Source organism: Euleptes europaea, chromosome 1 (assembly GCF_029931775.1).
Source record: "Euleptes europaea isolate rEulEur1 chromosome 1, rEulEur1.hap1, whole genome shotgun sequence".
Taxonomy (NCBI): domain Eukaryota; kingdom Metazoa; phylum Chordata; class Lepidosauria; order Squamata; family Sphaerodactylidae; genus Euleptes; species Euleptes europaea.
Window position 1 is genome coordinate 84381855 of NC_079312.1, and position 27845 is coordinate 84409699.

The 27845-nt window shown below is 42.0% G+C and overlaps 1 protein-coding gene across 5 annotated transcripts in view; it reads right to left on the reverse strand.

Moving 5' to 3' along the window:
- Window positions 1-3174: 3174 nt before the first annotated feature.
- The window catches only part of GRIA1 (glutamate ionotropic receptor AMPA type subunit 1), a 255374-nt gene continuing 230703 nt past the window's right edge, over window positions 3175-27845 (reverse strand). For 2 of the 5 annotated variants that reach the window (XM_056867275.1, XM_056867273.1), the window contains 3 exons: window positions 24798-24912; window positions 8265-8399; window positions 3175-4412 (listed from right to left, as the gene is read on the reverse strand). In XM_056867275.1, the coding sequence (XP_056723253.1) occupies window positions 4221-4412; window positions 8265-8399; window positions 24798-24912 (442 nt within the window). In that variant the 3' untranslated portion in view covers window positions 3175-4220. Of the gene's footprint in view, window positions 4413-8264; window positions 8400-24797; window positions 24913-25619; window positions 25735-27845 lie in introns of those variants that run through there. The other 3 variants (XM_056867274.1, XM_056867272.1, XR_008933972.1) reach the window with 3 other exon arrangements.

Here is a 27845-nt window from a genome sequence, read left to right on the forward strand (position 1 = left end):
TTATAATTTTTGGCTTTGATGTATCTAAGAACATTAATGAAATATAGGCATTCAAGGCCCACTTTTCTGAATGGTATTGTTGTGGCTCAGCCTCACATGTAATATGATCATTTGAAACTGTTAATTGTGGACTTTCAATGGAAAGGGTAGTTCAGTAGTGTATTGCATGGCATATTAAAAGGAGCATCTAGGCAGGAATTTAATATGAAATTGGTAGCAAGGTGGAAGGACTATTTATGTTGGACACAAATGGTCAACTGTTAATGTTAGCCAGAAATTGCTTTGGTACTTTTGACAACTTGACCTTTCCTTTTACGGACCCAGATTTTTAGCTTAATTATTACTTTCAAAGTGTGTTCCACAGGGTAATTATGGGTTCTGTGAAAAATCATTAAGAGATGGTAAAAAACATCTGAACTTCTGGCACACACCCTCCCCTATTTTTTTCACAAATAAAGCTCCAAATTATCTTTCAACAAGCCATTCCTAGTGTACAACAGTGAGAAATATAATCAAGCTAACAAAGCATTCCCCTAAACCAAATAATGAAATTATCTTTATATTTTCTCTCCTGACCATTTCTGTTAAATATTCAATAGACTCTCCAGTTCAGCTTGAAGCAGTTTATTTGGCTGCCACCAAGACAAAGGATGTGGTTGACAAAGATAGCATGATGCCCTTTTCCCCATGCTAGGCAGCTGGTCCTGGTACCCTAGACACATCGAGGAACAAATACTGTCTGGCCCACAAGTCATCCAGTTGCTACCAGTTCTGCTCCACTCCACATTGGGAGGTTTTGAGATGAAAACAGATTCCAAACCAACTTAGTCAGGAATGTAATAACATCAGTGTCAGTAGAATGGTTAGAAGGCTGTGAGGTTTCTTGTTCCAAGGTATGGCCAAGGTTCATCTGGGCTTGGCTTTAAATATACCAGGAAACTACAAAACACTGACTTATCTGGTTGTTTGACCCTACAGGTCAATCTCAGGATGGATCTCAAACCATAATGAATTGAGACTGGCCCTTTAGCTGGACTTCAGCCTCTATGTCCAGGCACCATCACATTGTACTGGGGTATATAGTCTGGAATAGCTTTCTAGAAATCTGAGAAATTATTCTTGTATTCTGGATTATTTCTGGATTGAGTTCAGTGACGTCCACCCGCCTGTACTAGGCAAGAGGTTTGGAAATAGTGCCTAAGTGGTAACATCTTTTTTTCTTTCACTCATTACTATAAAAATTCCACGCAATATATACCCATTACTCAAAGACAGAGAAAAAAAATCTGTAAAACCTTTGTAGCAGCCCAAAGATGGTAAATGGAAAAAAAAACCCTCTTAAATAAAAAAATCCAGGTATCAAAGAGCAAAATTTAATGAAAGCCAAAACTGTTAAATATGGATTCTTGTTGAGAAAAAAATGTCAATGTCTTTATGGTTCTTCCCCACCCTTATTCTATATTTAAGAAAAGTGTAATAAAAATACATATTACAAGTTAACATTTCCCCTCTTCTTCTGTATCATTTTTCTTTTCCTCCTCCCACCTTTCCATTCATCAAAAACATTTTAAAGATGAGTTTCATGTCCCATTATCACAGGCATTTGTCCTATCACAGAAGGCTCCTTCCCATAAACCCATCTAACTGGCTGGCTCAATTGTCAGACAGGTCTCTTTAATTCCTTTGCCACAAAGGCAACAGTTTTTGAAGTTTTATGTAGCTTATTTTTATATTATTATATGCACAGAAGGAAATCCCTGTGCCCTGCTCCCATTGCATTTCAAAGTGGAAAATAGGTAGGGGAGCTATGAAAGTTCTTGAGATTGCAAGAAGGATCAGGTCTTCTTGGACACCCAAAAGATCTCTTCATTCATAGCAGGATTGGTTTCTTGAGCCCTGCACAGTATGAATGCACACACAGAACTAAAATTAAAAAGTAATCAAAGGCAGACAATATTTTTTTTAAAAATACAGAGAACAACAACTTGAAGAATTATTCTCAGAGGCTGAGATCAGCGTCTTGACAGATCGCTGGATGAAATATGAGACAGAAAGGCTTCTGGTGGCATTGAAAGAAAACAAGGAGACACTAGGCATGCTGTGTCCTCTGAAGGGGATCTGTGGTTTCTGTCTTGCCAGTCTTAATTAAGGTGCCATCTTAAGACGAGTGGAAGAAGTTGATGGAACAATGAAGAGTTGAATGGTAAAACAGTTCATAGAGACCAGTCTTTAATGGTTGATGACACTTTTATAGAATAGCAACTTATATATGAAAGAGTATTTGTTTTAGAGCCAACTGCCAGTCCCATTTATAAAGAAAGTTGTACCAGGAAGGTCCTCACAACAAAGCCATATCTATTTGTAGCCTGTGTTGCACTCTTGTCAAATCTTTAGCCGCCATTCTAAGTTGAAACCACCTATTTCACACATTACACTACCCACAGATCTGAGAAGTCAGATATAAGACATTTCTGTTATACCGCTAGGTCTGCCCTGGCATTTGGAGGAAGTTTTAGCCCCTTGAAAAGTCTGGAGTTACTATCCAGTCATGGGCAAATGGATTATGAGGACAAGGATTTCAGGGAAGGGTAAGTCCTCCTCCAGACCATGATGGAGTAGAAGACACTCCCTTTTATTTTTCTTCTTCAGGGGAATGTTTTTCATTCAAATATTTCACTGTTCATAGTGGTGGTATCACATACACACATACAGATGAAGCTCTTGTTTAGATGTAGACACTTACACACAATGACTGGGGAAATACTGCTAGCAGGTTCACTCTCTTGTGCTTTATGGATTTCAGTGTTTCATTGCAAGCTTGGGTTTTGGATCACAAAGTTTTTAATAGCAAGCAGGGTACCAGCTGGTCTGTTCTGCGTGTTCCCCTTCCCCTCATGATGAACGAGATGGAAACCACATCTGTAGGCTTTTCTGCAAATCATATCACTGGCGAAGACTTGATTCTTGAAACGGTTGAAAGGAATTGGGATCAGATGTAAGTTAATATTGTGGAAGGCTGAATGAAGGTGAATGTTGGTGTCATTCAGTGAAACCTTGAGGGGTTTTTTCATAACAAATCTAATACTCCATGGAACGTCCACTTAAATCAAATGTGATCCTCAAGGAACAAAAAGCCAGATGTTCACAAAACAGCCCTAATGTCTTTACGTCTGTTTACTGGTTTATGGATACCCATGGAGTGATCTGCAGAAATTTTTCTGGGAAGGTGAAGGATTCTCTACTCAAAAGTCACAATGGCAAGGAAACCTTACAGAAGTGCAGGAATGAGGAAATGGCTGACAACTGCCTCTTCAATTTTAAGGAAGCAGGCAGGGAGGATGATATGTAATATATGTTTTGCATTTGCTTGGTTTTCCCTATATGCAAAAAACGGCCATTGTTTTAGTTGGATGCTGACATTTCCATGGTAACCTGCCAAGTGCATATTTTGTGGGCTGTCATGCCCCAAACTCGCAATACTTTTAATTCAAATAACCCCTTCCTAGGTTAAGAATAAGGACCGCATTAACTTCTGTCTACCTGGGCTCTTTTTAGTCCAGATACAACTGTTGAACTCCATCTCCAACAAAGTCTTCCTATTCCTTTCTCCATGTCAGGCTTCTCTTTCAGCTGTCTTTGAAGTCCTTCAATTGGGAATGGAATGGAGAACTCTTTCGACAGCCTGGTTAGCCTTGTAGCAACACTTTTAACACAGTAGAGTCCTGTCGTCTCAGAGGAATTTTGTTTTGCTTTCCTTTCACTGTTAGTAGCACAGACATTTATGGTTTTCATCCCAAACGAAACCTGATTTTAAACTGTTGAGCAGAGCAGGGCTGACATTACCCTGACATCACGGGAATTAGTAAGAAAAATATATATTGCACACACTAAGAACTTATTAACAACCAAGTTAAAAATAAAATGGCGCTGTCTTCCTCAGTGTTCCTGTAACCGTGTACTCAGGGATGTCTCCAAATTCTGTTCAGTCCGGTTGCCCTCTCCTTATTGCAGTACAGGTTGTACTTTCTTCTGCCTGTGGATTTACTGTAAAACAGAAACACACACGCATACACACACACACACACAAAGGAAAATAGATCTGATTTCCGCTGAAGGATCCACCGAATTGTCCCTCTTCTGGTATGGTTTGGTTTGGTTTTGGCACTGGAGAGGCTCGGGCCAGGGAGACCCTGCTCTCACCCAAGATCCATCAAGGGCTATTATAATCCCGTTGCTCCCAGGGACATCCCAGAGCTGTGACCCATGCATGGAATCTCCTGCATGGGTTTAGGGAAATCGTGGCTCACCACCCGTCCGTTTTCTCCACTGCTGGTTCCTGCTGCGGATGCTCGAGGAAGGGTTGATGTCCGTATGGCTTCATTGATAGATTGCTGTGGGATCAAACAAAAACCCTTTTAAGAGAGACAAGGGGGTCTCCCCCTGTCCTTAGCAATGGCTGGACATTCCTAATATACGCTTTGCAACTTTCCTCTTCTATCTGCTGAGTGTTCTTGAGATTCCCCACCCCCGTCTGCTTGGCACTCATTATTTTTAATTAAAGAGTCTCTGAATGTCAAGCTATTGTAAAATTAGCACAGATCCGTGACTGCCCAAGATTAATTTTGCCACCAACATCAACAAGGTTTACTGTTTTATCTGTCAGGCCTAGGAGGTGCGCCACATAAGTCAGGTATGTGTAGCCATGTTGGTCCTACAAAAAGAGATACACAGAATAGATGAATTGATAGAGGACTTAATTTTAACCAAGCTTCCTTAAGCCTGAGCCTTGGAACCTGACAGGAAGAGAGTTGATTCCTTTGAAATGTGGTGTTGGAGAAGAGTTTTACAGATATTGGGGTTAGCCAAAATGACAAATCAGTGGTTTCTAGATCAATTCAAGCCTAGAAGCTAAATGACTAAACTGAGACTATTGTACTTTGGTGACATTATGAGAAGACAAAAGTCACTGGAAAAGACGACAATGCTAGGAAACACTGAAGGCAGCTGGAAAAGAGGAAGACCCAACATGAGATGGAGTATCTCTGTAAAGGAAGCCACGGCCCTCGGTCTGCAAGACTGCAAGACCTGAAGACATTTTGGAGGAAATTAATTCGTAGGATCGCCATGAGTCAGAAGCGACTTGATGGGACTTAACATATACACATTCAGTTGGAAGTGGGAAGTAACAATGAAAAATAAATAATTTACAGAGTACAATATCAATCATGAAGCAACCACTACTGGACTTTCTAGGACAAGTCATAGTGCTTCCAGGAGCTCTCATCTAACAATTTAAACTCTGCTTCATTCAGTTGGGTCACTATATGTTTAGAAGTGATGTGAGGTTTCAAACCTAACAAGTCATTCTTCAAGCATTGAGACTCAAAGCACTTTTTATAAAAATAATGCATAAGGTATGAATATACACTGTCAAATTTTATATTTAGGCTTAGAACACCCATGTGTGAAGAACATCTCTTGGGCTTGAAAGATTGCTTGTACTTTAAAGCAACTGGTTGGTTCAATACAAATGCTATTCTGCTTGTTGTGAATCTGTTATATACTTCTGGCCTTGTGATTTTAAATTTCAGTTTTATGTTTTTAATGTATTTTATCCCTATATGTTTTATCTATGTTTGCAAACTTCCTTGAGCTCTGGAAAGAAGAAATGTGAGCCCTGAGACGTACAGGTGCATTTGTAGTTAAAAATCAGGAGGACAATAACTTCCAAGCAGAGTTGTGTACACTGGCAGGGATATCGAGATCTTTAAGCATCACAGTCCCATTCTGGGTTCAATGATTTGTGAACTCAAGGCATACCCAAAACAATGGCTGTGCAGTCTTTTCTTATTATTTTTTCAAAGAAAGTGCCCTTGTACAATGCATGAATGCATAAAGAAATATCAGCAATGCACTTTCCTACCATCACCCCTTTCTCCCCTATTCAATTATCCTGGTTAATTTTAGGACTAAACTCTTCAAAAGATTGACTGTGGCACTTCAAGGCATTAGGAAACTTCAGGCATCCTTATTATATGGGGGAAATGGTTATACCTGCTTTTGTGAGGCCCGAGATTTAACAGAACACTGAGCAAGATGCCCCAAGAGCCTCATGTGTGTCTCCAAGGCAGGTTGTGGGGAGAGCTTGATTTGTACAAGGCCACCTAGAGAACGTTATGTCTGAGGGACTCTGCATATCCTTACCTTTCCTGTGCAATTGGAAAGCTGTCACAAGGAAGAAAGCAAAGGCTCATTCTCTGTTTGGCTTAAGTTACAGGTGTGAAGTGGTGGTATTGCTTTACTCTGCTCTGGTTAGACCTCACCTAAAGTATTGTGTTCAGTTTTGGGCACCGCAATTTAAGAAAGATGTAGACAAGCTGGAACGTGTCCAGAGGAGGGCAACAAAGATGGTGAGGGGTCCGGAGACCAAGTCCTATGAGGAAAAGTTGAAGGAGCTGGGTATGTTTAGCCTGAAGAGGAGAAGGCTGAGAGGGGATATGATAACCATCTTCAAGTACTTGAAGGGCTGTCATATAGAGGATGGTGCCGAGTTGTTTTCTGTTGCCCCAGAACCAGTGGGTTAAAATTAAATCAGAAGAGCAAGTCATCTAGACATTCGGAAGAATTTTCTGTTAGAGCTGTTCCTCAGTGGAACAGGCTTCCTCAGGAGGTGGTAAGCTCTCCTTCCCTAGAGGTTTTTAAGCATAGGCTAGATGCCCTCTGTCAGCAATGCTGATTCTGTGAACTTAGGCAGTTCATGAGAGGGAGGGCATCTTGGCCATCTTCTGGGCATGGAGTAGGGGTCACTGGGGGTGTGGGGGGTAGTTGTGAATTTCCTGCATTGTGCGGGGGGTTGGACTAGCTGACCCTGGTGGTCCCTTCCAACTCTTTGATTCTATGATTCTATGTGTGTAAATTCTGATTAAATATTAAGAGAATCTTCCTCATGCCAAGAGCAGTCCAACAATGAAACCAATTATGTTGGGGTGTTGTTAAAAGTTTTCATGCAGAGGCTGGGCTGTCATTATTAGGAATGCTCTGAGTTTCCTGTATTGGCAAGGGATTGGACTAGATGGTCTGTAAGACCCTTCCAAATATAAGTCTCTATAACATCTTTGATTTCTCTGCAGCAATACAACAAAAGGAACTCAAAAGAACTTGTACATACAGATGGCTGTGGAAGCAGTAATGTTGGAATTACAGTCAGCTAACAGCAAGGTCAATGAAGTATATGATTCAGAATTTGAATTTCTACAGCTTATAATATTTGGATACTTTACAAATGACCTGGCATGCTATATGAAGTGTGCTCAGCAGCTTCACGCAAGGTTGAGCTAAAGAACACGTAGTTTCCCAGGCAACTGGTATTGCTATAGAGAAGTTGGGTGCCAAGCTCAAGGGTCCCTGGTATCACACATTCATTGTTTCAAAACCCCTCTAATTTCTAAAGTCGTGGGCTTGTGGCTCTAAGGAGTTTTTAAAAGAATTTGAGGAACTTGCAGTGGCTAGGAAAACATTCAAGCAGGGCAAAACAAGTTGTTAAATTTTGAAACACATTCAGAAAAAAAATAGGCCATAATTGGAAAATATTAGCTGTTTTAAATCAAGCGGAAGAGCATTTATCTGTCACTAATTGCTGAGGGATAATAATCATCATGTTTCTAGAATAACTTACCAGGGTTATCATGTAGCTATTTAGTGAGACATTAGGAAGCTGGTCTAAAGTCACTATGTTTAACCCATGGGTCAAGATCTTCAGATGGGTAAAGAACCACCACATGCTGGAATGTGAGCCCCTATAAAACTACCATATTTTTGCTGTTGCTGGTATACATGATAGCTTCCTAGTGTTTGACTTATGTCTCCTGTCCCCAGTTCATTTGTTATGTACACAATTCTAGTTTTGGCACTGGGAAGGCTTTTCCTCTTTCTGTCGCCATGACATAGTCAGACTTCCTGTCACATGACTATGATATAACATGACTTCCATCACATGGCTGCCTGTCATGTGCTTTCCATGCTGCTGCCTGTGAGTTAAAAGTGGCTTCTAGATCTAGAAATGTTAAAGACCACTAGAGCAAGTCAATTTTGGCAAGGGAAATGAAGAAAGTATCTGGTTGTCTTTAGACTAAGTCCTAAGCTCTGCATTGAAGCAAATTGACATTAATATGGGTCAAGAATGCTGCAGTACGGGGTTAGGAATTTTAGGAATCTGAATGGTGTTTCAGAAAGAAGGTGTGAAAGGCCTGTGAATGTGTTGCCACCTTCATCCGTTTTGATTCACTTCTGGACTTGTAACAAAACTCGACTAAGGCAACCAGCATGGCTAGTCCAAGCCCACCGATGAGGATGTAGAAAACACCGGCCACATTGCTCAGGCTCAAAGCACTTGTTTTGTCCTATAAGAGAGATGAAAGGGGAAGGAAAAATCTGTTAATGAAGTATTATACTTTCAAAACAAGACACAAGAGTTTAATGCAATACAATACACCAGCAAGCCACCACTCTCAAATACACATAAGGCATTTCCATTTCCTTTCATTACAGTTGAACATTTCTCCCCGCTGTACACACAAAAACCCTAAACATTTCAATAGATTTTCAACTCTTTGGGAAAGTTTTATAATATATGTTTTTAATCATCACCCTCAAGAATGTATTTGCCCCAAATGTCTGGGTAGTTTAAGTTATTGATAAAAATGTTATCTGCTTTGAGCTGACATTTGCTAGTCTCCAATCTCTTCCCTTTCTCCTAAAATAACCTGGGAACGCCTGTTCTTTTCTTCTCTGATTGTTTCCCCCGCAACTTCTGTTGCTGAGCAACATATTAAAAGGTTTATTTTATTTCTCCTAACACACCCCTCCTCCTTTGTACAATATTCAGGTTGCAGTGACATTCAAAAAGTTTTCTCCTTAGACATGCATTTGATGTATTTAATAAAGCAAGGGTTTTTTGTCTGGGTTCTGCGGATGCATTTTAAATTCGTTATATGATTGTTAATTAGGGGGATAAAGCACCAATTAATCATACTTAGCACTTGATTCTAGTTACAAGTGGATTTTATAAAAATCCCTGGAATTAAACCGAGCAGGGAAAATAGGTAGGTATAATTGGTGCCCGTTTTGTAGAGGAAGAAAGTGAAGATTTACAGGAGATGTGCAGGAAACAAACATTGTCTGTAATCTGACCAATATTCTGGAGTTGTCTGATTTCAATCTATTTGTCAAATGAACAAAATATTTGGTTTCAAATTTAAACTTCGAAAATATTGTTTCACTTAAAGTTAATCTATCCTGTCCACACATATCAGAAAAGACTGAATTAGCTTTGTAGGGTCTCACCGAATAGTCATATAAAATATGTTTAGATAGATCAGATCCCATCATGTTACACTTTCAAGTTACTTTTACAAGGAACCCCATGCCCTAAATGGAAACAATTTGTATGTGTGTGCATGCTGAAATACTCAGGTATTCCAAGCCATTCCTAGCTTCTCAGAAATATGGTTCTGAGACTTTCCTTATATTACGTATTAGGTGAATCAGTGATGTGTTAACTTGTGGACTGTAAAAGATCACGTAAATGAAATCTAGATTTACAGCTTAAATGTGATGAAAGAAGTTTTTTCAAAGAAGTTTGTTCCTCTCCCATAATACTAGAACGCGAGGTCATCTGTTGAAGCTGGAGGGTGACAGATTCAAAACAGATTAAAGGAAGTATTTTTTCACACAACGCATAGTTAAATTGTGGAACTCCATGCCCTGGGATGTGGTGATGGCTGTCAACTTGGAAGGCTTTAAGAGGGGAGTGGACATATTCATGGAGGAAAGGGGTATTCGTGGCTATTAGTTAAAATGGATACTAGTCATGCTGCATACATATTCTCTCTAGTATCAGAGGAGCATGCCTATTATATTAGGTGCTGTGAAACACAGGCAGGATGCTGCTGCTGCAGTTGTTTTACTTGTGGACTTCCTAGAGGCACCTGGTTGGCCACTGTGTGAACAGACTGCTGGACTTGATGGGCCTTGGTCTGATCCAGCAGGGCCTTTCTTATGTTCTTAAAGAAGTTTGCCCTGAAAATAAATGTCTCAGAAAGTTGCCTTGAAACAACTTCCACCACATTTTAGAATACTGGCCTTTATATGAAGATATGACAGTTAATTTTTTTTTCTAGCCAGGGCTTGTCTTATGGTCATTTACAGTTACAGATACTGAAGCCAGGGCATTACCAGATGCATGAGCCTTTTGGCACACATTGAAGGGCAAGAGCAAAAGGAGACTTGGCCCTTGACTTTTAGCCCTTCAGGGCTAAACTAAACATGTTGCCATCCATGGAGCCGACCCATGGATACACCCGCCATTTTAAAGTGTTTTAAAAATGTCACAAGGGGCTGGTTGTGGTTGGGCCTGCATCACAGCAGGCTGAAGTGGTCTTGCGTCTTTTCAAGTGCTGAAAGAGCCATGGTGTGTGCGTGGGTGGCCATTCTTGGCACTTGAAAAGGCACAGTGGGGACAGGAGCGCTTCAGGCTACCTCACTGCACTCCACATTCATAGGTTGGGCCTGTGGATATTGTCACATCTAGGTTTGCCCTGACTGATCTGACCCAGAGGATCCTGGACCAACCCAGGAAATTGAGCTATTCCATGTGTTTTTTGTTTGTTTAAATTATATTTGTGTTTTGTTTGGAAGCTACTTTGGGTCCTGGGAGGTAAGGAAAGCATGAAATAAACATTTAAATAACACAAATAAAATAGAGATTATTGATTTGACTTTCACCCTGTCTCCAGCTAGCTTGAGGCCCCTCTTCCCCATGGTTGTAAAATGCCCTTGACATGTTATTGCCTTGCCAAGAGAGCCGCTTTACATGGGCATATACCACTCTATAGCTGTAACGTTTAAAGGCCTGAAATCAAGTGAGCAGAGCTAACCCATAGGTATTTTCTAAGGAACTGGGCCAGTTTTGAGGGAAAGATACTCATGATTTTGTGAGAGATGCCTTCACAGTTTTTACTGGATGCAAGGTATAAATGGGTGTTTGTTACTGAAAACTGCATAAAGGGTGAAATCAGTAAAATGTCATTTTCACTTGGACATGGTCTAAGAAGCTTATATAGCTTATATATGTTTTTTATTTGTGATGATGCTGAGGGAGCCATGCTTCTTAGGTTATTGTTGGGGGGTTAGGGTTGTTAAGGTAGTAGCTGTTGGTTTCTTACAAATGGTTGAAAACATTGTTAAATCCGAAAAACTAGTCTCTAGGTCCTCAAATGACTACATAAGTATTTCAGAAAATTTAAGTTTCTATACAGGTACAACAGTTGAAAATGTTGGGTTGGATACCATGGATCTACTGTGCAAATGATGGCACTTTCACAAAGGCAAGGAGCCTTCCCTGATGCAAGAGAGTTTCCAAACAAGTGAATGTTCCAGAAATAAGGGTTTGTGTCATATTCTGTTTCTATTGACAGAATAGCACTTCTACCAGAGGAGCAGGGAAGGGTGATTTCTGTCCATTCCCTCTTCCCATTGTGGATCCTCACTTTATTCCCCATGTTGTTCACAATGCCCTAGGAATGGGGGAAGGGGGTTGCAGGAGGAACAATGAAAGCCCTGCTCCACAAACCCTGCTCCACTTTTGGATATTGTTGGATACAGGTCCCTTCATTTGTAGCTTCATTGCCATTAGCCTTTGCCAAGTTTTGTCTCGAACTATAATTGCCTCAGTCTTTTGTAAGTATCCATTTCCCCCCCCTCACAATTCTGATGTTTACAACTCCTGCCTCTTGGAACACTTTAACTAAAAAATGATCTTTCAGAAGCCTTCAGAAATTTTTCAGAATTTATCATATTCTACCCCATTCTTTCTCTAGGGTCATGTAGCCCCCTGCTCTTTTATTTCATCCTCATAACAACCTTGATGAGAGAGAGTGACTAGTCAGTGAGCTTTATGGCGGCGTGGGGATTTAAATAGGGCTGTTGATTCGGTTCGGCCCGAACTGAAAATCAGCCGAATTTCCCCTGATTCGGTGGTTTTTAGTTCGGGAGGAACCGAACTCAAAACTGGCGGGCAACCGGGGAGCCGAATTCAGCGAGTTTGGGAGTTTGCTAATAAATCCAGCGAATTCGGGGCCGTCAGTAAGCAGCATAATCGTCAGTAAGCAGCATTCTCCTCCCCCGGCCAATCGGTGGCCAAGCTGGGTCTTCTTCTGGCCAATCAGTCAGGATTGAGTACTGGAGGAATCAGCTGATGTGCGGCCCGGCCAGGGAGAGAGAGAGAGAGAGCGAAATCCTCATGTGTGTGTGTGGGGGTGCTTGTGCACATTCGCTCCTTTCTGTGGCTGCAGGGGGCGTATTTTTTGGGGTACAGACACAAAACTTTCAGTGGAGCTTCAGATGAAGCTTCTTAAGATACCCCCCAAGTTTTGTAAACATTGGGTCAGGGGGTCCTGAGATATGGGCTCCCCCCTTTTTCTTTCCATGGCTGCAGGGGGCGCATTTTTGGGGGTACAGACCCCAAACTTTCAGTGGAGCTTCAGATGAAGCTTCTTAAGATACCCCCCAAGTTTTGTAAACATTGGGTCAGGGGGTCTCGAGATATGGGCTCTCCCCCTTTTCCCTCCCCCTTTTCCATTTATGTGGCTGCAGGGGGCGCTTTTTTGGGGATATAGCCCCCAAACTTTCAGCATAGCTTCAGACAATCCTTCTTAAGATACCACCCAGGTTTTGTAAAGATGGGTTCAGTGGGGGCAGAAATATCGCCTCCCCCCTTTTCTCTTTCCGTGGCTGCAGGGGGCGCAGTTTTTGGGGTGCAGATCCCAAACTTTGAGCGGAGTTTTAGGCAAGTGTTCTTAAGAGACCACCCAAGTTTTGTGAACATTGGGTCAGGGGGTCCCGAGATATGGGCTTTCCCTTTTCCCCTTTCCCCTATTGGGATGAATGGATCAGCCGATCCTGTGCATCTCCAGAGCAAAACGTCCCATGCCTAATTGGAATCCTCTTGGATTACAAGTCCTCCCCAGCCCCTCCTGATGGAACAGAAGACAGCCACAGTAAGACCCCTTTGGGGGCTTTAATCTATAATTTTTCTCCTGTGTACGTGTGTGTGTGTGTGTGTGGGAAAGCAGAGTCTGTGTGTGTGTGGGGAGGGAGCAGTTTCTGTGGGTGGGGGGGAAGCCAAAGGGGGCTTTCATCGGTTCTGCCTGGGATGTGTGTTCCCCCTCGAGTCTCTCGCTCCCTGGTTTGAGGGGGGAGGTTTCAGTTGTGTGTCTTCTGGTTTTCCCTGTTGCAAAGGTGTTGTTTTACTTTGCAGTTGCTTTGCAAACTTTTCAGCTGTTGTCGGGGCTGGGAGCTTTGTGCGTGGGCGGCAAGCTCTGCTGAGAGATGCACATTAAGGGTGGGGGGACCCCTTTCAGGGCCCATATCTCAGCCCCCCCGACCCAATCTTTACAAAACTTGGGGAGTCTTTCAATAAACGTCCTTTGAAGCTCTGCTGAAAGTTTGGGACCTCTAACCTAAAAAATGCCCCCCCAGAGCTGCGGAAAGGCGCTATTGTGTTTTTAATGGCTTTATTCGGCCAAATTTTTTTCCTGAACTTTGAATTCCCGCCGAATTGAACGGACCCGAAGTGGGGGAGTTTGGACTTCGGCATATCCCGAATCTAAACGGGCCGAATTCGGCCGAATCTGAACTATACCGAATTTTTTTAAATTCAACAGCCCTAGATTTAAACCTAAGTCTCCCCCATCCAAGTCTGCCACTTGTATTTACTACCTCTCATGGACTTTACTATTAAGTATATACTGTAGATGCGTGTAGGCATTTTATTTGTGCCTTACATAAATACAGGAGCAAACATTGGAGACAGAGGAAAGACTTTAAAGGCCAGTTATATGTGTAATGACGTTCAAATCTCCCTCCCTGGGGGAGGGGAATTTTCAAAGGTAGGAGCTTCTTTGATTATCGGTCCTTTCATCCTTTGCAGTTCAATATGTGCTTGCAAGAAAGAAATGGCAAAATATTTAAATGGCTCTTATTTTAAACCAAACGGCGAGTAAAATCAGAAAGGCTGCCATTTGCACAATTGGTCAATGTCTTGAGGCTGTATGGACAGATCGGGGGGGGGGGGAACCCAGCTGGGATGATTAGCTGTGTGAGCCTAATTTTCCCTACTACCACCACAGTTGACATAGGTCAGAAAAATGACATGGAACATGTGGTGTACAAGGTGTATGGAAGCTTGGCTGGAGAGGCATACTGAGAGAGAGCTTGTCATAAAGCCAGTTGTCACAATGTAGATTTCGGTATGAAACGGCTCCATTGGCATCTCCTTGGCTCTCACATTTTCTTTGCCAGAAGGATGTGGTTTCTAATTGCAAAGAGGTTCTCTGGAAAGTGACTATTGTCTTGCGGCCACAATTCTTTCCCAGTGGGATATTGGCACCGGGGTCATATGGGTACATAGCTAAGGCAAGAAAACAATCCCTGCCTGCCATGGCTTGCTTTGACTTACTGGCTCCAAAAGGGTTTGCCTGCTGTTTTTTGTACAGGCTCCTGACTTAATAGTGCTAATAATAATAGGAGGCAAAGAAAGGCACCAATCCCACACTTACTGCCTGAGAAGAATCAAACCCTTTTGCTGAGCTGCAGAGCCGTGCCTTTTGGGCTTTGTGACAGATGCTCTCCCAAGGAGTTTGCCCATCATGCAGCCAGCTTATTAGTGGGAGTGTAAATGTCACAGCTTGTCTCCTGCAGAGGGAGAGTTACATTTGAGGGGAGAGAAGGAGGGAAGAGGAAGATTGGCAGGGGGAAAGCAAGCAAAAAGCCGATCTTTCAGAAATGCTCCAGCCCGGTTGCCATGGTGACAAGACACCTTCCCTGTTGGCTTCTTTTTCACTGGTGAAAACGTATCCATCATCTTGTTTGCTGCCATTTATTCTGCTTTGTCAGAAATTTTTTAATGCTCTCCAATTGCTACCTTATCTTAAGGAAGTAAATGAAGGCAACTGTGCACCATTTAACGTTGAGACGATTGATATTGATCTTTGGTGAAATGATGAATATTTAAATCTTATGAAAAACGTCCTCAATTCATTTCTTTTATTTACTTCATTTGTACCCCACCTTTTCTCCCAATGGAGACCCAAAGCGGCTTACATCATTATCCTCTCTTGCATTGTATCCTCACAACAACCCTTTGAAATGCATATGACAGTTAAAACCTGTCATTTGGGAACTCTGTGTTTTAGATCACAGATGTGTTTGTGATCCATGAATTGCTATCTCCACTTATTTGTAAATTAATTTCTCAAAATTCTAGATTTTGGAAATTATGCCGTATATGCCTGTAAAACTGCATCACATCTGGTAAATATGATTTAAAATTCTCTGTTTTGGGGGGTTGTTGATGTAAAATTACTGAAGCTGGTGATTGGTTATCAGTATTTTCAAGCAGTGTGATTCCACGTTCGAGTATGCATAAAAGAAAATTAATGGGATGGGGATGGATCCAGACTACATTTTCCATTAGGGTAATTGATCTTAAATGAGCCCCATGGCGCAGAGTGTTAAGCTGCAGTACTGCAGTCAAAAGCTCTGCTCACGACCTGAGTTCGATCCCAACGGAAGTGGGTTTCAGGTAGCCGGCTCAAGGTTGACTCAGCCTTCCATCCTTTCGAGGTCGGTGAAATGAGTACCCAGCTTGCTGGGGGTAAAGGGAAGATGACTGGGGAAGGCACTGGCAAACCACCCCGCAAACAAAGTCTGCCTAGAAACGTCGGGATGTGACATCACCCCATGGGTCAGGAATGACCTGGTGCTTGCACAGGGGACCTTTACCTTTTAATTGATCTTAGGGAAATGGATCTATCGTACTTCAGTCACATTATGAGAAGACATGAGTCACTGGAAAAGACAAAAATGCTAGGAAAAGTTGAAGACAGCAGGAAAAGAGGAAGCCCCAACATGAGATGGATTGACTGTATAAAAGAAGCCACAGCCCTCAGTTTGCAAAATCTAAGCTATGCTGTTAACGAGAGGACATTTTGGAGGACTTTCATTCATAAAGCCACTATGAGTTGGAAGCGACTTGACGTCACTTAACACATGCAAGCAATGGATCTTTCCTCCCATCCCCCCACTAATCTCCATGAAATGTTGCTGCTGAGGGACTGGGAACCCTGAGGAACAATATGAGAAGAGTCTACAGCGGGAAGGGGAAATCAGTGGGAATTTTCAATTTAGTCTAGATCCAGTGTATAAATGTGGCTTTACATTGGGTTTGGGTGGTAATCTACCATTAGGAAGACCCTAAAACTAATTTAGATAATTATTTATGTCAGTGGTTGTCAAATTCTAGGATCCACTTGTGTATCAAAGTCTCTTGAGCATTTTGCTACACCTTGCATTTTCCCATATTTTGATCTATCTGCAAGATTTCAGTGGGACTAAATTTACATTGAAATACACTGGGAAGAGTGGGGAAGTCACAGCTTCTCAGTCCAGCTCACTGGGTTGTTATAAAGACAAACATTCTTCTTTGAGCTCCTTGGAGAAAGGGATACAAATGTAATAAACAGAATAAGGAGGCTTAGGATAGCTATGTGGAACTTCTTGAAATATACATTTATTCTCCACTGGCAAAATGTTAGAAATTATTGTTTTAGGTTCAAAAATACTCAGACCTTGAAAGTGAAATATTTAAATAAATAAAAAACTAGAAGTCTTTCCACATTTTTGTTATTTTCCCCATTATCTCCATCCTTGTGTGTATGTTAAATTAAGACCAAAATTCTGCAACTATATTTCTATGACCAAAAGTCAAACCATGTAAGCTGGGGGCAGCCATGTTTATTTTTCTCATATTCAATCAATACATGTCTATAGCAACAGTGTGGGGGTGATCAACTTTTTTTATAATTAAAGGTCTATTCATAGGAGTTGCTCATAACCTGCCTAACTCCAGTCAATTCATTGCTTCTCTCACTTTCTCCCAGCCTAGTTGTGATACTTGGAGTGAGAGTAACTGGGGAGAAACATGTCTGAAGAAGTGAAAGTGTGGGGAACTAAGTGTGTGTGTGGGAAAAAAAACAGCTCCCCTCAGCCCTGCACACCTTTTGTAGAAAAAATTAAATTTCCTCACCCACTGTTGTACATACAAATGTACCCGACACTTGAATAAATCAACATTGTCTGTCTTGTGGCTTGGCCCTAAGTTTAATATCTGCTTAAAGCTTTGTTGTTCTTGAAATTAGGGCCTGACTAGGCAAGATGCACAGTTCCCTCTATGGTGCTTACAGCTATTGCAAGGGGCTAAGATAATGGTGAGCATGGGAAGTAGGTTGCCAGCCTCCAGGTGGGGCATGGAAACTTCTCAGAATTACAATTGATCTCTAGACTATAGCTATCAGTCCCTTTGGAGAAAACTGCTGCTAAGGAGGGTGGACTCTATGATATTATACCCCACTGAGGTCCCTCCCCAGCCAAACCCTGCCCTCCCAAGGCTCTCCTCTTAAATCTTCAGAAATTTATCAACCTGTAGTTGGCCACCCTGGGGGAGGGTTAATCTCTGCCCTTATGCCACAATCCCAAACCTAATTGTGGTGTCACACTGTTACTGTTTACTGTTACCATCTGGCCTGGCTGGCTACATAAATCATGGGGGGTGGGGTGGGGAATGCAGCTTTTGCATTTCTTTAGGAAAGAGACAGTACTTGTAGGTGACATTTTATAGGTGTAATACGTTCGGCTGGATCCAGTGCCAAATTTCCGCTTAACCTAGACCTCTTGTGCAAGTGGAAATGCAACATGGTAGTTACTAGTGCTATGTCAAACTGATGGTCTCTCCACTTGCATTTCTCCTTGTGCAAGGTCTCGTACAACTACTTTCTGGGCATTATAATGTATAGCAAGGAAAGCAATAGGTGCTGTACAAATCTGTTCAAGTTTCTGCTTGCACAGCACTGGATCCAAGCCACTATTTAAATGCTTGATTCACAGTCTACTTGTTTTATATAGTTTACTTAAGTAGCTAAAAAGGTCCAGAACATTAATCTGTTGCTAATGGCTAGGACTGAATGAAAAAAAGCTTCCTCTTAAGAAAATGTAGTTTCATCCACTTTTGAATTGCCAAATGTTTAAAACGTGTGCAGAAAGTGGAAAGCCACTTTCTGCACACATTTGCGCCCATTATAAGTCACAGCATATTCCTAGAACTGTACTATAATTATTCTATTCATATAAGTGTGATATTCCTATAACAAAAGATTTCATGCCTCCAAACTCCTGTAATTATTATTAAGTTATAATAATGTATTAATCATTGACATTTGACAATCTTTGCCATTTATTCATCTTTGACACTGGCAGTTCTATGACAAATTTGGAAGTTTCATATTCTTTTCACCAACAAGCCCCTAACACATGCATAAGAAAGCTTTGTATGTGATAAGGATGGAACAGGGGAGATTTAACACTCACAGATCGTGCCTTAGGATATTTATTTCCAGTTGCATCAAAATTAGATTGCAGTTATGTCAGTCTTAGGGTGAACACATTAGATGATGCATTTGTGTGGTAGCTGCATGCACCACCTCATGTGTAGGGCAGCTAAATTATATGTTGCAACATCTGTTATGGATCCATAGAAGATGGATGTCCTCTTTTTGCCTACAAATAGCATTTAGTAGAAACTAGGGCTGTCGATTTGGTTCATCCTGAACCGAAAACCAGCCGAATTTCCCCTGATTCGGCGGTTTTTAGTTTGGATGGAACCGAACTCAAAAAAGGTGGGAAAACGGGAAGCCGAATTCAGCTAGTCCAGGGTGTTCGGCAAATAAATTTGGCAAATTCGGGGTTCAGTGTAGCAGCATAACCATCAGTTAGTAAGCAGCATTCTCCTGCGGCCAATCGGTGGCCAAGCTGGGTCTTCTTCCCAACCCTTAATGTGCATCTCTGACAATGGGGGTTTGCAATTAGCAGAGTTTGCCGCCCATGCCCAAAGCTCCCAGCCCCGACAAACAGCTGAGCTGCGGGGAGTAAGGGCGGGGCAGATGCGAAGAAGATGGAACAGAAGACATCCACAGTAAGACCCATTTTGGGACTTTTCTCTATAATTTTTCTCCTGTGTGTGTGTGTGTGTGTGTGTGGGGAAACAGAGTCTGTGTGTGTGTGGGGACGGAGCAGTTTCTGTGGGTGGGGGGGGAAGCCAAAGGGGGCTTTTGCCTGTTCTGCGGGGGGGGGGTGCCCCCTGATGGAACAGAAGACATCCACAGTAAGACCCATTTTGGGGCTTTTCTCTATAATTTTTCTCCTGTGTGTGTGTGTGTGGGGGGGAAGTAGAGTCAGTGTGTGGGGAGGGAGCAGTTTCTGTGGGGGGGGGAAGCCAAAGGGGACTTTCGCCTGTTCTGCAGGGGGGGGTGCCCCCTGAGTCTCTCTCTCCCTGGTTTGAGGGGGGGGCTTCAGTTGTGTGTCCTCAGGTTTTCCCTCATTCATAATATCGGTTAGGTCTATTTTGATGCTTGCTCAAAACTGGTTTTCAAATTGTGACTTAAAGAATGCATTTGCCTGGTCCCGAGTCCAATGCAAAGGTGAAATTCCACCCCCTCCTGCTCCTTATGCATAGCTAGCTGCCTCTGTCCCTTTCCATGGTTTGCAAACTCCCAGGTGTCAGGTGTTGCTTTGCATGGTTGCAAATGTGTTGCTTTTCATGGTTTGCATGGTTGCAAATGTGTTGCTTTTCATGGTTTGCATGGTTTGCATGGCTGCAAATGTGTTGCTTTGCATGGTTTGCAAACTTCTTCGCACCTGCCCTGCCCTTGCTCCCCACAGCTCAGTTGTTTGTCGGGGCTGGGAGCTTCCGGAGTAGGCAGCAAGCTCTGCTAATTGCAACCCCCCAATGTCAGAGATGCACATTAAGGAGGGGGGACCCCTTTCGGGGCCCATATCTCAGCCCCCCCTGACCCAATCTTTACAAAACTTGGGGGTTCTTGCAAGAAGGGTCCCCTCAAGCTACACTGAAAGTTTGGGACCTCTACCCCCAAAAATGCCCCTTCGGAGCCATGGAAAGGCGCAATTGTTTTTAATGGCTTTATTCGGCCGAATTTTTCCCTGAACTCCAGATCTCATGCCGAATTGCATGGACCCGAAGTGGGGGAGTTCGGACTTCGGCATTTCCAGAATAAAAACAGGCCGAATTTTGCCGAATCCGAATTTTACTGAATTTTTTTTTTCAACAGCCCTAGTAGAAACCACCCATGAAAGTTCTCTATTGAACAGGTAGACTGGTCTTATGGATCAGGGCAATTGTTTCTTTCATAGCCCCAAATGTGATGCCACTGGAATATGATGAGCCCAGCAATCCCTGTGCTGTATTCAAATTCACCAGGGATGTAGTGGATGTCCATGTTGGCTCTAGTCAATGGATGAATTATGTGAATGGTTCACAGATTAAGCAGCATGCATAAGGTATGGTCCTCAATAACTTTTTTGTTAAGCAGAAGACGAGGTCAAAATTCAAAACATATTTTCTTTTAATACTGACCCAGTGTGCTTTCAATTCACATGGTTCTAAAATCTACAAAATATTGTGTTTTTATTATCTTGGAAATCAGGCATGCAGTATGAACAAATTTTACACACGGAGATTCAGGACACTTTCAAAACTTGACAGCTGGCCACAATAATTCTTACATGCAATTCCCATGGTCTGACTTTTGTTCTTTAAGGACATGCAACTGATGCAATCCACACTGAGGTCATATAATTCACGTAAACTCCTGTATGCCCTTCTCCTGTCCTCTTCTTTGTTTAAGCTTGTGTGGAATGCAAATCAAGAGACGATATTCACCAGAGAATAAAGTAAATATTGTAGCGATTCCGTTGGAGTGATTGTTTTAAACACAATAGGTGTCATAATTATTCTGCTTGGGATCTAATTGCAATGGGATTGTTTTTACACTATGCAGCCTTTGGCAAAGGTACTATGGAAGCCTTCTAAGGCATATAACAAGGTAGTTACTCTTCACTTACATGTTAGGTGCTGATGTTTCTGTTAGATGGCAAAAATAAAGTGGATGAGGGCGAAAAAGTAGACATTGAATCCAAAGATAATGCTGATGGTTAAAGCTGAAATTCTGAAGTGAACCAACCTGTCTATTTGGAATGGGGTTATATTATTCCTATTAAATCAGAGAAAAATCTTGAGTGTGCTCCTGGACCCAGCACTGTTATGTGAGGGACAGATTGCTGCAATTGCTAGAAGCACCTTCTACCACCTGCACTTTTTAAATAAATTGTGCCCCCTTCAACACTTGGCTGTGCTGATCCACGCTTCTGTAACTTCTCAGCTAGGTTGTTGTAATTCTGTTTGGTGGTACTGCTGCCCTTGAAGACAGTTCAGAAGCTTCAGGTAGTGCAGCCCACTTGTTGATATATGTTAATCTGTCTGCATATGTGTGTGTGTGTTAAGTGCCGTCAAGTCGCTTCCGACTCATGGTGACCATATGAATGAAAGTCCACCAAAATGTCCTATCTTTGACAGCCTTGCTCAGATCTTGCAAATTGAAGGCTGTGGCTTACTTTATTGAGTCTGCATATACTAAGCCGGTAATGAAAACTTCATTGGTTTTTTGCTTCTGGGCACAATTCAAGACAATGCTTCTTATTTTTAATGACCATTGTGATCTGGGACCTATGTAACCTATGAGAGCTAGTGTGGTGTAGTGGTAAAGAGTGGCGGACTCTAATCTGGAGAACCAGTTTGATTCCCCGCTCCTCCACATGAAGGCATCTGGGTGACCTTGGGCTAGTTACAGTTCTCTCTGAGCTCTTTCAGCCTAACCTACCTCACAAGGTGTCTATAGTGGGATAAAAAAGGGAAGGAGGTTGTAAGCCAGTTTGATTCCCTTAAAAGGTAGAGAAAATTGGCATTTAAAAACCAACTTCTTCTTCTAACCGAAGGACTGCCTCTCCTGATAAGAATCCATGCACTAACTTGCTTCAGACCATCAAATCTTTTTAAATGATCCACTAGATCTGGTAGGTTTGTTCTGTTGCAAGTAAGACCTGTACATTGTCAGTTTTAGCACTCACCCCATGAACTAATCTTCCACAGAAGGTTTAGAAGGCACTGTCTGTGACAGTTTTTCAGGCATAAAAGACTTTTCTCTTCTGAAAGGTTGTTAGTGAAAGGAATTTACTGAAAGGTATTTAGTGATTTATCATCCCTCATTGTGGTTGCGTTGGGTTGGTTGTTTTAATTCTTTTTATTATGACCTTGGGTTTTTACGTATAGTCTATTGTAAGCTACTCAGAATGCAGGGCAGAAGGATATACATTTTAAAATAAATAACATGTTTTCTATGCTTTGGGGAATTTTTGTTTGTGTAGGATTAGGAACAGGGTGTTTAGTACCCAGTAGGAAGGCAATTAATGCATAACTGACATGCTGCAGAGAATGGAATTTGATTCTTTGTGTTCATAATGATGTGCAGTATTTGCATAATAATTGGGTGGGTATAGGAAATTAGAACTGTTCAAGAAAAGGGGATGATTTTTATTTTTTCCCTCCATAAATATCAAAGAGAAAACTAGTTTATAGTTGATTTAAAAGAGAAATATAAACAGAAATGTAGATTTTTGAAATGTGCAAGATATACTTTTCCAGGTCTTAAAGATGTATATAGAGGATACAGACATGCAGTCTAGAAGTACAGTAACAATTAGAGTTGCAGCACTCGATCAAGTGGAACCGTCATTAAGAGGAAAAAGGAATGTCGGCAAGTTTGGTCATTGTTTTCATTCTAATTTCTTCTGCACATGTACCAATGTGTTCAAAAAGGGAATTGACATGAAAGTCAATGTGGAAGACTGACACAGGCGCACTACAAAAGAACACTGTTTTCTGTTTTGTGTGATACAGTTCAGCTGACATAGTCTGAAACAAGGAGGACTGTTTATGTTGCATGGAGTTATAATGTCCATGTAGGAAGAATAACCCAGTTTTCACAAAGGAAACGGGGCCTGGATTTTGTAAGATTTCACCATCTAAACTATGAATATGAATTAAAATAGCCCATTTCTTGACATCAACATAAGGGTCAAGCTTTTCTATATAAGGGCCAGGTCGTTTCTATATCATCTGTCCACTTACTTAACATGTATCCTCTGTCACTTATCTAATGCATGTATTTTCCCACATGACCTTATCTCTAGACGATTTCATGGACATTTCATCCAATTTTCCACCTTCTTCAGCCAAAGCCTCCTCTCTAATATCTGTATCTCACCTTGTCTATAGAAGGGTGGGCATAACAGAATGCTTTTCGTCTGTGAGGTTGTTTTGAAGTTATTCTTTCTACTCACAGAAAGAATTGTGTTGTGTGGAAAAGCTCCATGGATTTGCAGGAGTGATCGATCAGTAATGAGATTCTATTGACATGTCAGGGATTGATGTGGTCAGGCAGTTGTCAATGCTGAGGGAGCTTAAAAGAGGTATGCTCTGATACTTTCCTCCAAGTACCCCTGAGGAGCACCCACAGAGAAAGAGCACAGCACTATTCTTATTTTCTCATCCTCTATCCTCCTCCTCTACCAAGCCCTAGCCTAGATACACATAGCACAAGAGTTACTTTTTTAAGGCTCAGTGGAACCCTTAATAAGCTGTCCAAGAACTTTCTGGAGCCTCAGGACAAAGAACTTGTACAATCCAGGAGCATCTCCAGGAAGTGTTGTTTGCCTAAAAAGACGAAGCCTTTATTTTATTCTATTTTTGTCTCCCCTTACCCTTCCTTTGTTTTTCTGTTTATAGTGAGAAGGCAAAAGACATTCCTCCCAAAAGCATCTTCTGTCAGTGGCCATTCTGTCAGCTCATTCTGTAACTGTCATCCATAGGGATCTGATTTTGTCTCCTTCCCTACCCTGTTTCTTTTCCCTTCTCCATCTATTACATTGCAAGCCATACTTACACCAACCTGCCAGTTGTATTTCTTGTATAGTACGTTGCTGAATTTTAAGCAATTAATAATTAACATCAACACAACTACTACTATTACTACTATTACTATGACTACTACAAGTACTATGACTACTACTATATTAATGATGGTGATGATGATGATGAGTAATACCTCCATTAGCCATTATAAGACCCACTTCTTAATTTTTTTATATAATCACAGGATTTCCTTTTAAAATGCTCACAAGCAGCATTCCTACACCTTCTCACTACTTGCACATGCCTGGAATTGATGACTGATGGAAAGTGTCTATGTTGTAATGGTTACTGGAACCTGAGTACAAACTGTACAGCAAAGCTGATAGAGCTCTCAAACTCAGCATGCCCAAAATATAGTTTTATTCTAAACGCTTTCCCCCTTTGGCTCACTCAACACCTCTGCGATCAAAGTAGCTATTCAAACTATTGCCCAGGCATGTAGTTTCAGCTTTATTTGCAATTTTTCATTATTTCCCCCTTCTCTCTCCCCATCAATTCAAGGTTCTTCTTCCATGATACTTACAAAGTTTAGCTTTTGATTTCCCTGGTGTTTGTCATTATCCTCCCTTCTCTAGATTTACAATTCTGGCCTGGCATGGCATGTTACCTGTCCTGCTCCTATACACTGATGTGAACTAAAGTGATATCACCATGCACATGAAGAGTAACTATAACATTTTAGGGAACCAATATGCCTCACATCAGGTTCAAAGTTTGGTACCACTAAAGCCAAGGGAGTCTTTGGAAACACACTGATTTTTGTTTTAAATGGGTATGCATGACCTCTTCAGGGGTAACTGACCTTACTTCCGGAGTCTTTGCTTCCACACTCCCCTTTATCGTACCACCATTTGCTTTTCAGCTTGTCTAAGACGCCTTGCTCACTGAGTTTCAAAACCGCTAGGTTTACGGGACCTCTTCAAACCAGGGGGGGAAATAACATAAATAACATTACCAATGTTATTTTATGTTATTCATCACAGACAGTTCATTCACAGCATTCATTTGTACAAGTTATACATTTACAAAGTGATACGATTGAATACTCCATCTGGCCACCCCGCCCTCCTCCAGCACACCATCCTTCCCCGCCACTCCCAGCACAGCCAGACCCTTCTTTCCTCCAGCCCAGCAAGATGAGTATTACTATATCACTTTGAGTAACCAGCAACCTCAGCCTGCCATAGATACTTGCAAAGGCCTCGCCAACGCTGATAACGGCAGACCGTTCCTGTCTGCAGGATAACCAGCGAGTAGCATAACCCTGCACAGTATCTCAGCCTCCTGCCCAAGGTCATGCTGAAGAGATTCCTAGGGATGGGAGGTGTGGGGGAAAGGAAAGATGTGGCCATACAAAAGCTCGAGTGCAATGCACAGGAGGGATTTTAATCCCTTTTGCTGCAGGGAGTGCTGCAATGGCCATGCAGGCATCACATGTGGCTCCATGTAGTCCTTTCTCCATTTCATTGTTAGTTCAGCAGAGTTCATGTTCTCGCCCAGTGAGAGGACTGCCCAACAGCACTGGCTCTCCCCAAGTCTTTGAGTGCAAGGTGTGTTGGCAGTGTGGTTGCTGGTTACTATCCATGCCGTTTATACCCACTAGGTTGTTCTTACTGAGGCTGACCTTGGAGTCACCTCCCCCGCTGCCGCACTCGCCCTTGTCGTACCACCATTTGTTTTTCAATTTGTCCAAAAGCCCCTGCTCGTTCAGTTTTAACACTGCCAGGTTTACTGGGTTTCTTTAAAATGAATAGATAACACTCAATGAGTAACAGGCGGAGAACACTCGGAAAGTCATGTGACAACAAGGGATCGGTGAACCAGCACCCTTTAGTCTGCTCCAGTATCCTCCCCCAGTGATTTCATATCCCTTGCAATTAGACAACCGGTACGTGTGGGAAGGGGGGAGGTAGCACTCCCTGGGATGGACAGTTTTTGCGGGTCAAAAGATCCAAGAGGGATCAGAATCCCAAAGCTGGCTTTGCTTTGACTAACAGCTGCTCACACTGGAAGCCATCTTCTACAACAGCTGAATTGATACAATGCAAAATTTGCTTCCCAAGCATTGGCATAGGGTTGTTTTCTAAAATAATTAAGTGCAAGAGCAGTGGAGGGGTCATTGGTCAGGATGCAGATGTGGCTCAATAATTTGGCATTTTATACACACAAAAGTAGAGATAATTTGGGAATGGGGGAGGGGAGTCTGGCTCGCCTATTCCTCCTGAGTGATCCTCATGTCACAAAAGACATATAAAAACAACATGATTAGTAATAATCTCTTTTTAAGGAACAGAAAGGGGAAAAAATAAACAGTCAATCAATTTAGAAGAAGCTTAACATGTTCAAATCAATAAACAACTGAGAGAACACATCAGACATTTCACGACATACAAAAACAGAAAAACGGAGGGGGGGGTCGTTCAAATGAAACCCTGATTTGAATCCTCATGATTCCATTGAAGTCAATGGGCCAGATCCTACATAGGGGGAAAGACGTTGAAATCAGTGTAGCTGTCCTGCTGCTTACAGTCCATTGCAAGGGGCCGCACGTAGTTCTGTCTATCCTCCCTGCTGCACATTGGCAAAGCCATGTTACAAAGGAGGCAAAAGAAAGCTCTCTGATAACTCTGGCTGTTGCTACTAAAACACTGAAATCTGGCACCAGAAACAGTGCTAATACAAGTGAACCACATGGCACTATTACATGAGATATGAGTTGAAACCATGTTTAGTTGAAATCGGTGCTGATGCAATGGTTGTTCCTGTGTCTTAAAGAAAGCAGGACACATCCTCATTTGTACAGTCATTTCTTAACAACCAAGAAGATGCAGTAATCACAGAGGCAGATCTACTGTGAAACTAATGAAGCTTAAGCTTCAGGGCCCCTAATCCCAGAGAGGCCCCCTGAAGCAACTTTTTTTAATGAGTGAATTTCTCAACAAAATCAATGGAGTTTTTTAGTGATAGAATCATAAGCCAATAGGTTGAAGTACTTAATATTGACTTTAGAATATGCTCTAATACCCATTTCATATGGCCTGAAAATGTCCCTGTAATTGGTCAAATTTCAAAATTTTCTCAGGGGCTTGCAGCGCTTGAACTCCCAGCTGTAAGGGCGCACTGAGCTCGCCCGAATATATTCACAGCCTACATTTTGGCAGCTGGATTGTCAGATCCTTTGTTGGTGCATGGCTTAATGGTTCTGTAGTTTTATTTCATCACTGTACGGCCAATTTTCAAAGACTCCACCCCACCCACCTGTTCTCCACCATTTGAGCCTCAAGGTCCTTGCAAGGGCAGCAAGGCCCTTTGGACCTTGTTGGATGTTGCCCTATTGTTGCCGGTTGCGAAGGGGCCCCCGTAACAGTTCAAGCTTCAGGGCCCCCAAAATGTAGGTCCGCCACTGAGTAATCAGTGATCTGAAAGAATATTTTAATTCCTGAGTTGGTATATGGGATTATAAAACTCAAGACAGCCTACTTTGTTGTTCTTCTGTAAAATACAGATCACTCTGCTACACTCAAACATCATTTGTTCTGCATGTTTTTCCCCCCAGGAGGAAACTAAATTTGAAGTAATTGGTTTTCCTTTGTAGCTTATATGGCACCTTACAATGACAGTCCAAGAACCCTTGATGAAAAATAGACTTGGCTGCTACTTATTTCCTCTGAAGTATGTTAGTTTTGTTGAATCTTTGACAAGGAACATTTTTATTCATTTAAATGACTCGGAATAATTGACATACAAGTTTATGGGGCCTCTTGGGAGCTTTGTTTAAAGGTTACCACTTTGAGAAGGAAAGCCAATTACAAAACACACGCTTACTTTTTCCCCCTCCCTTCTTTCCAGA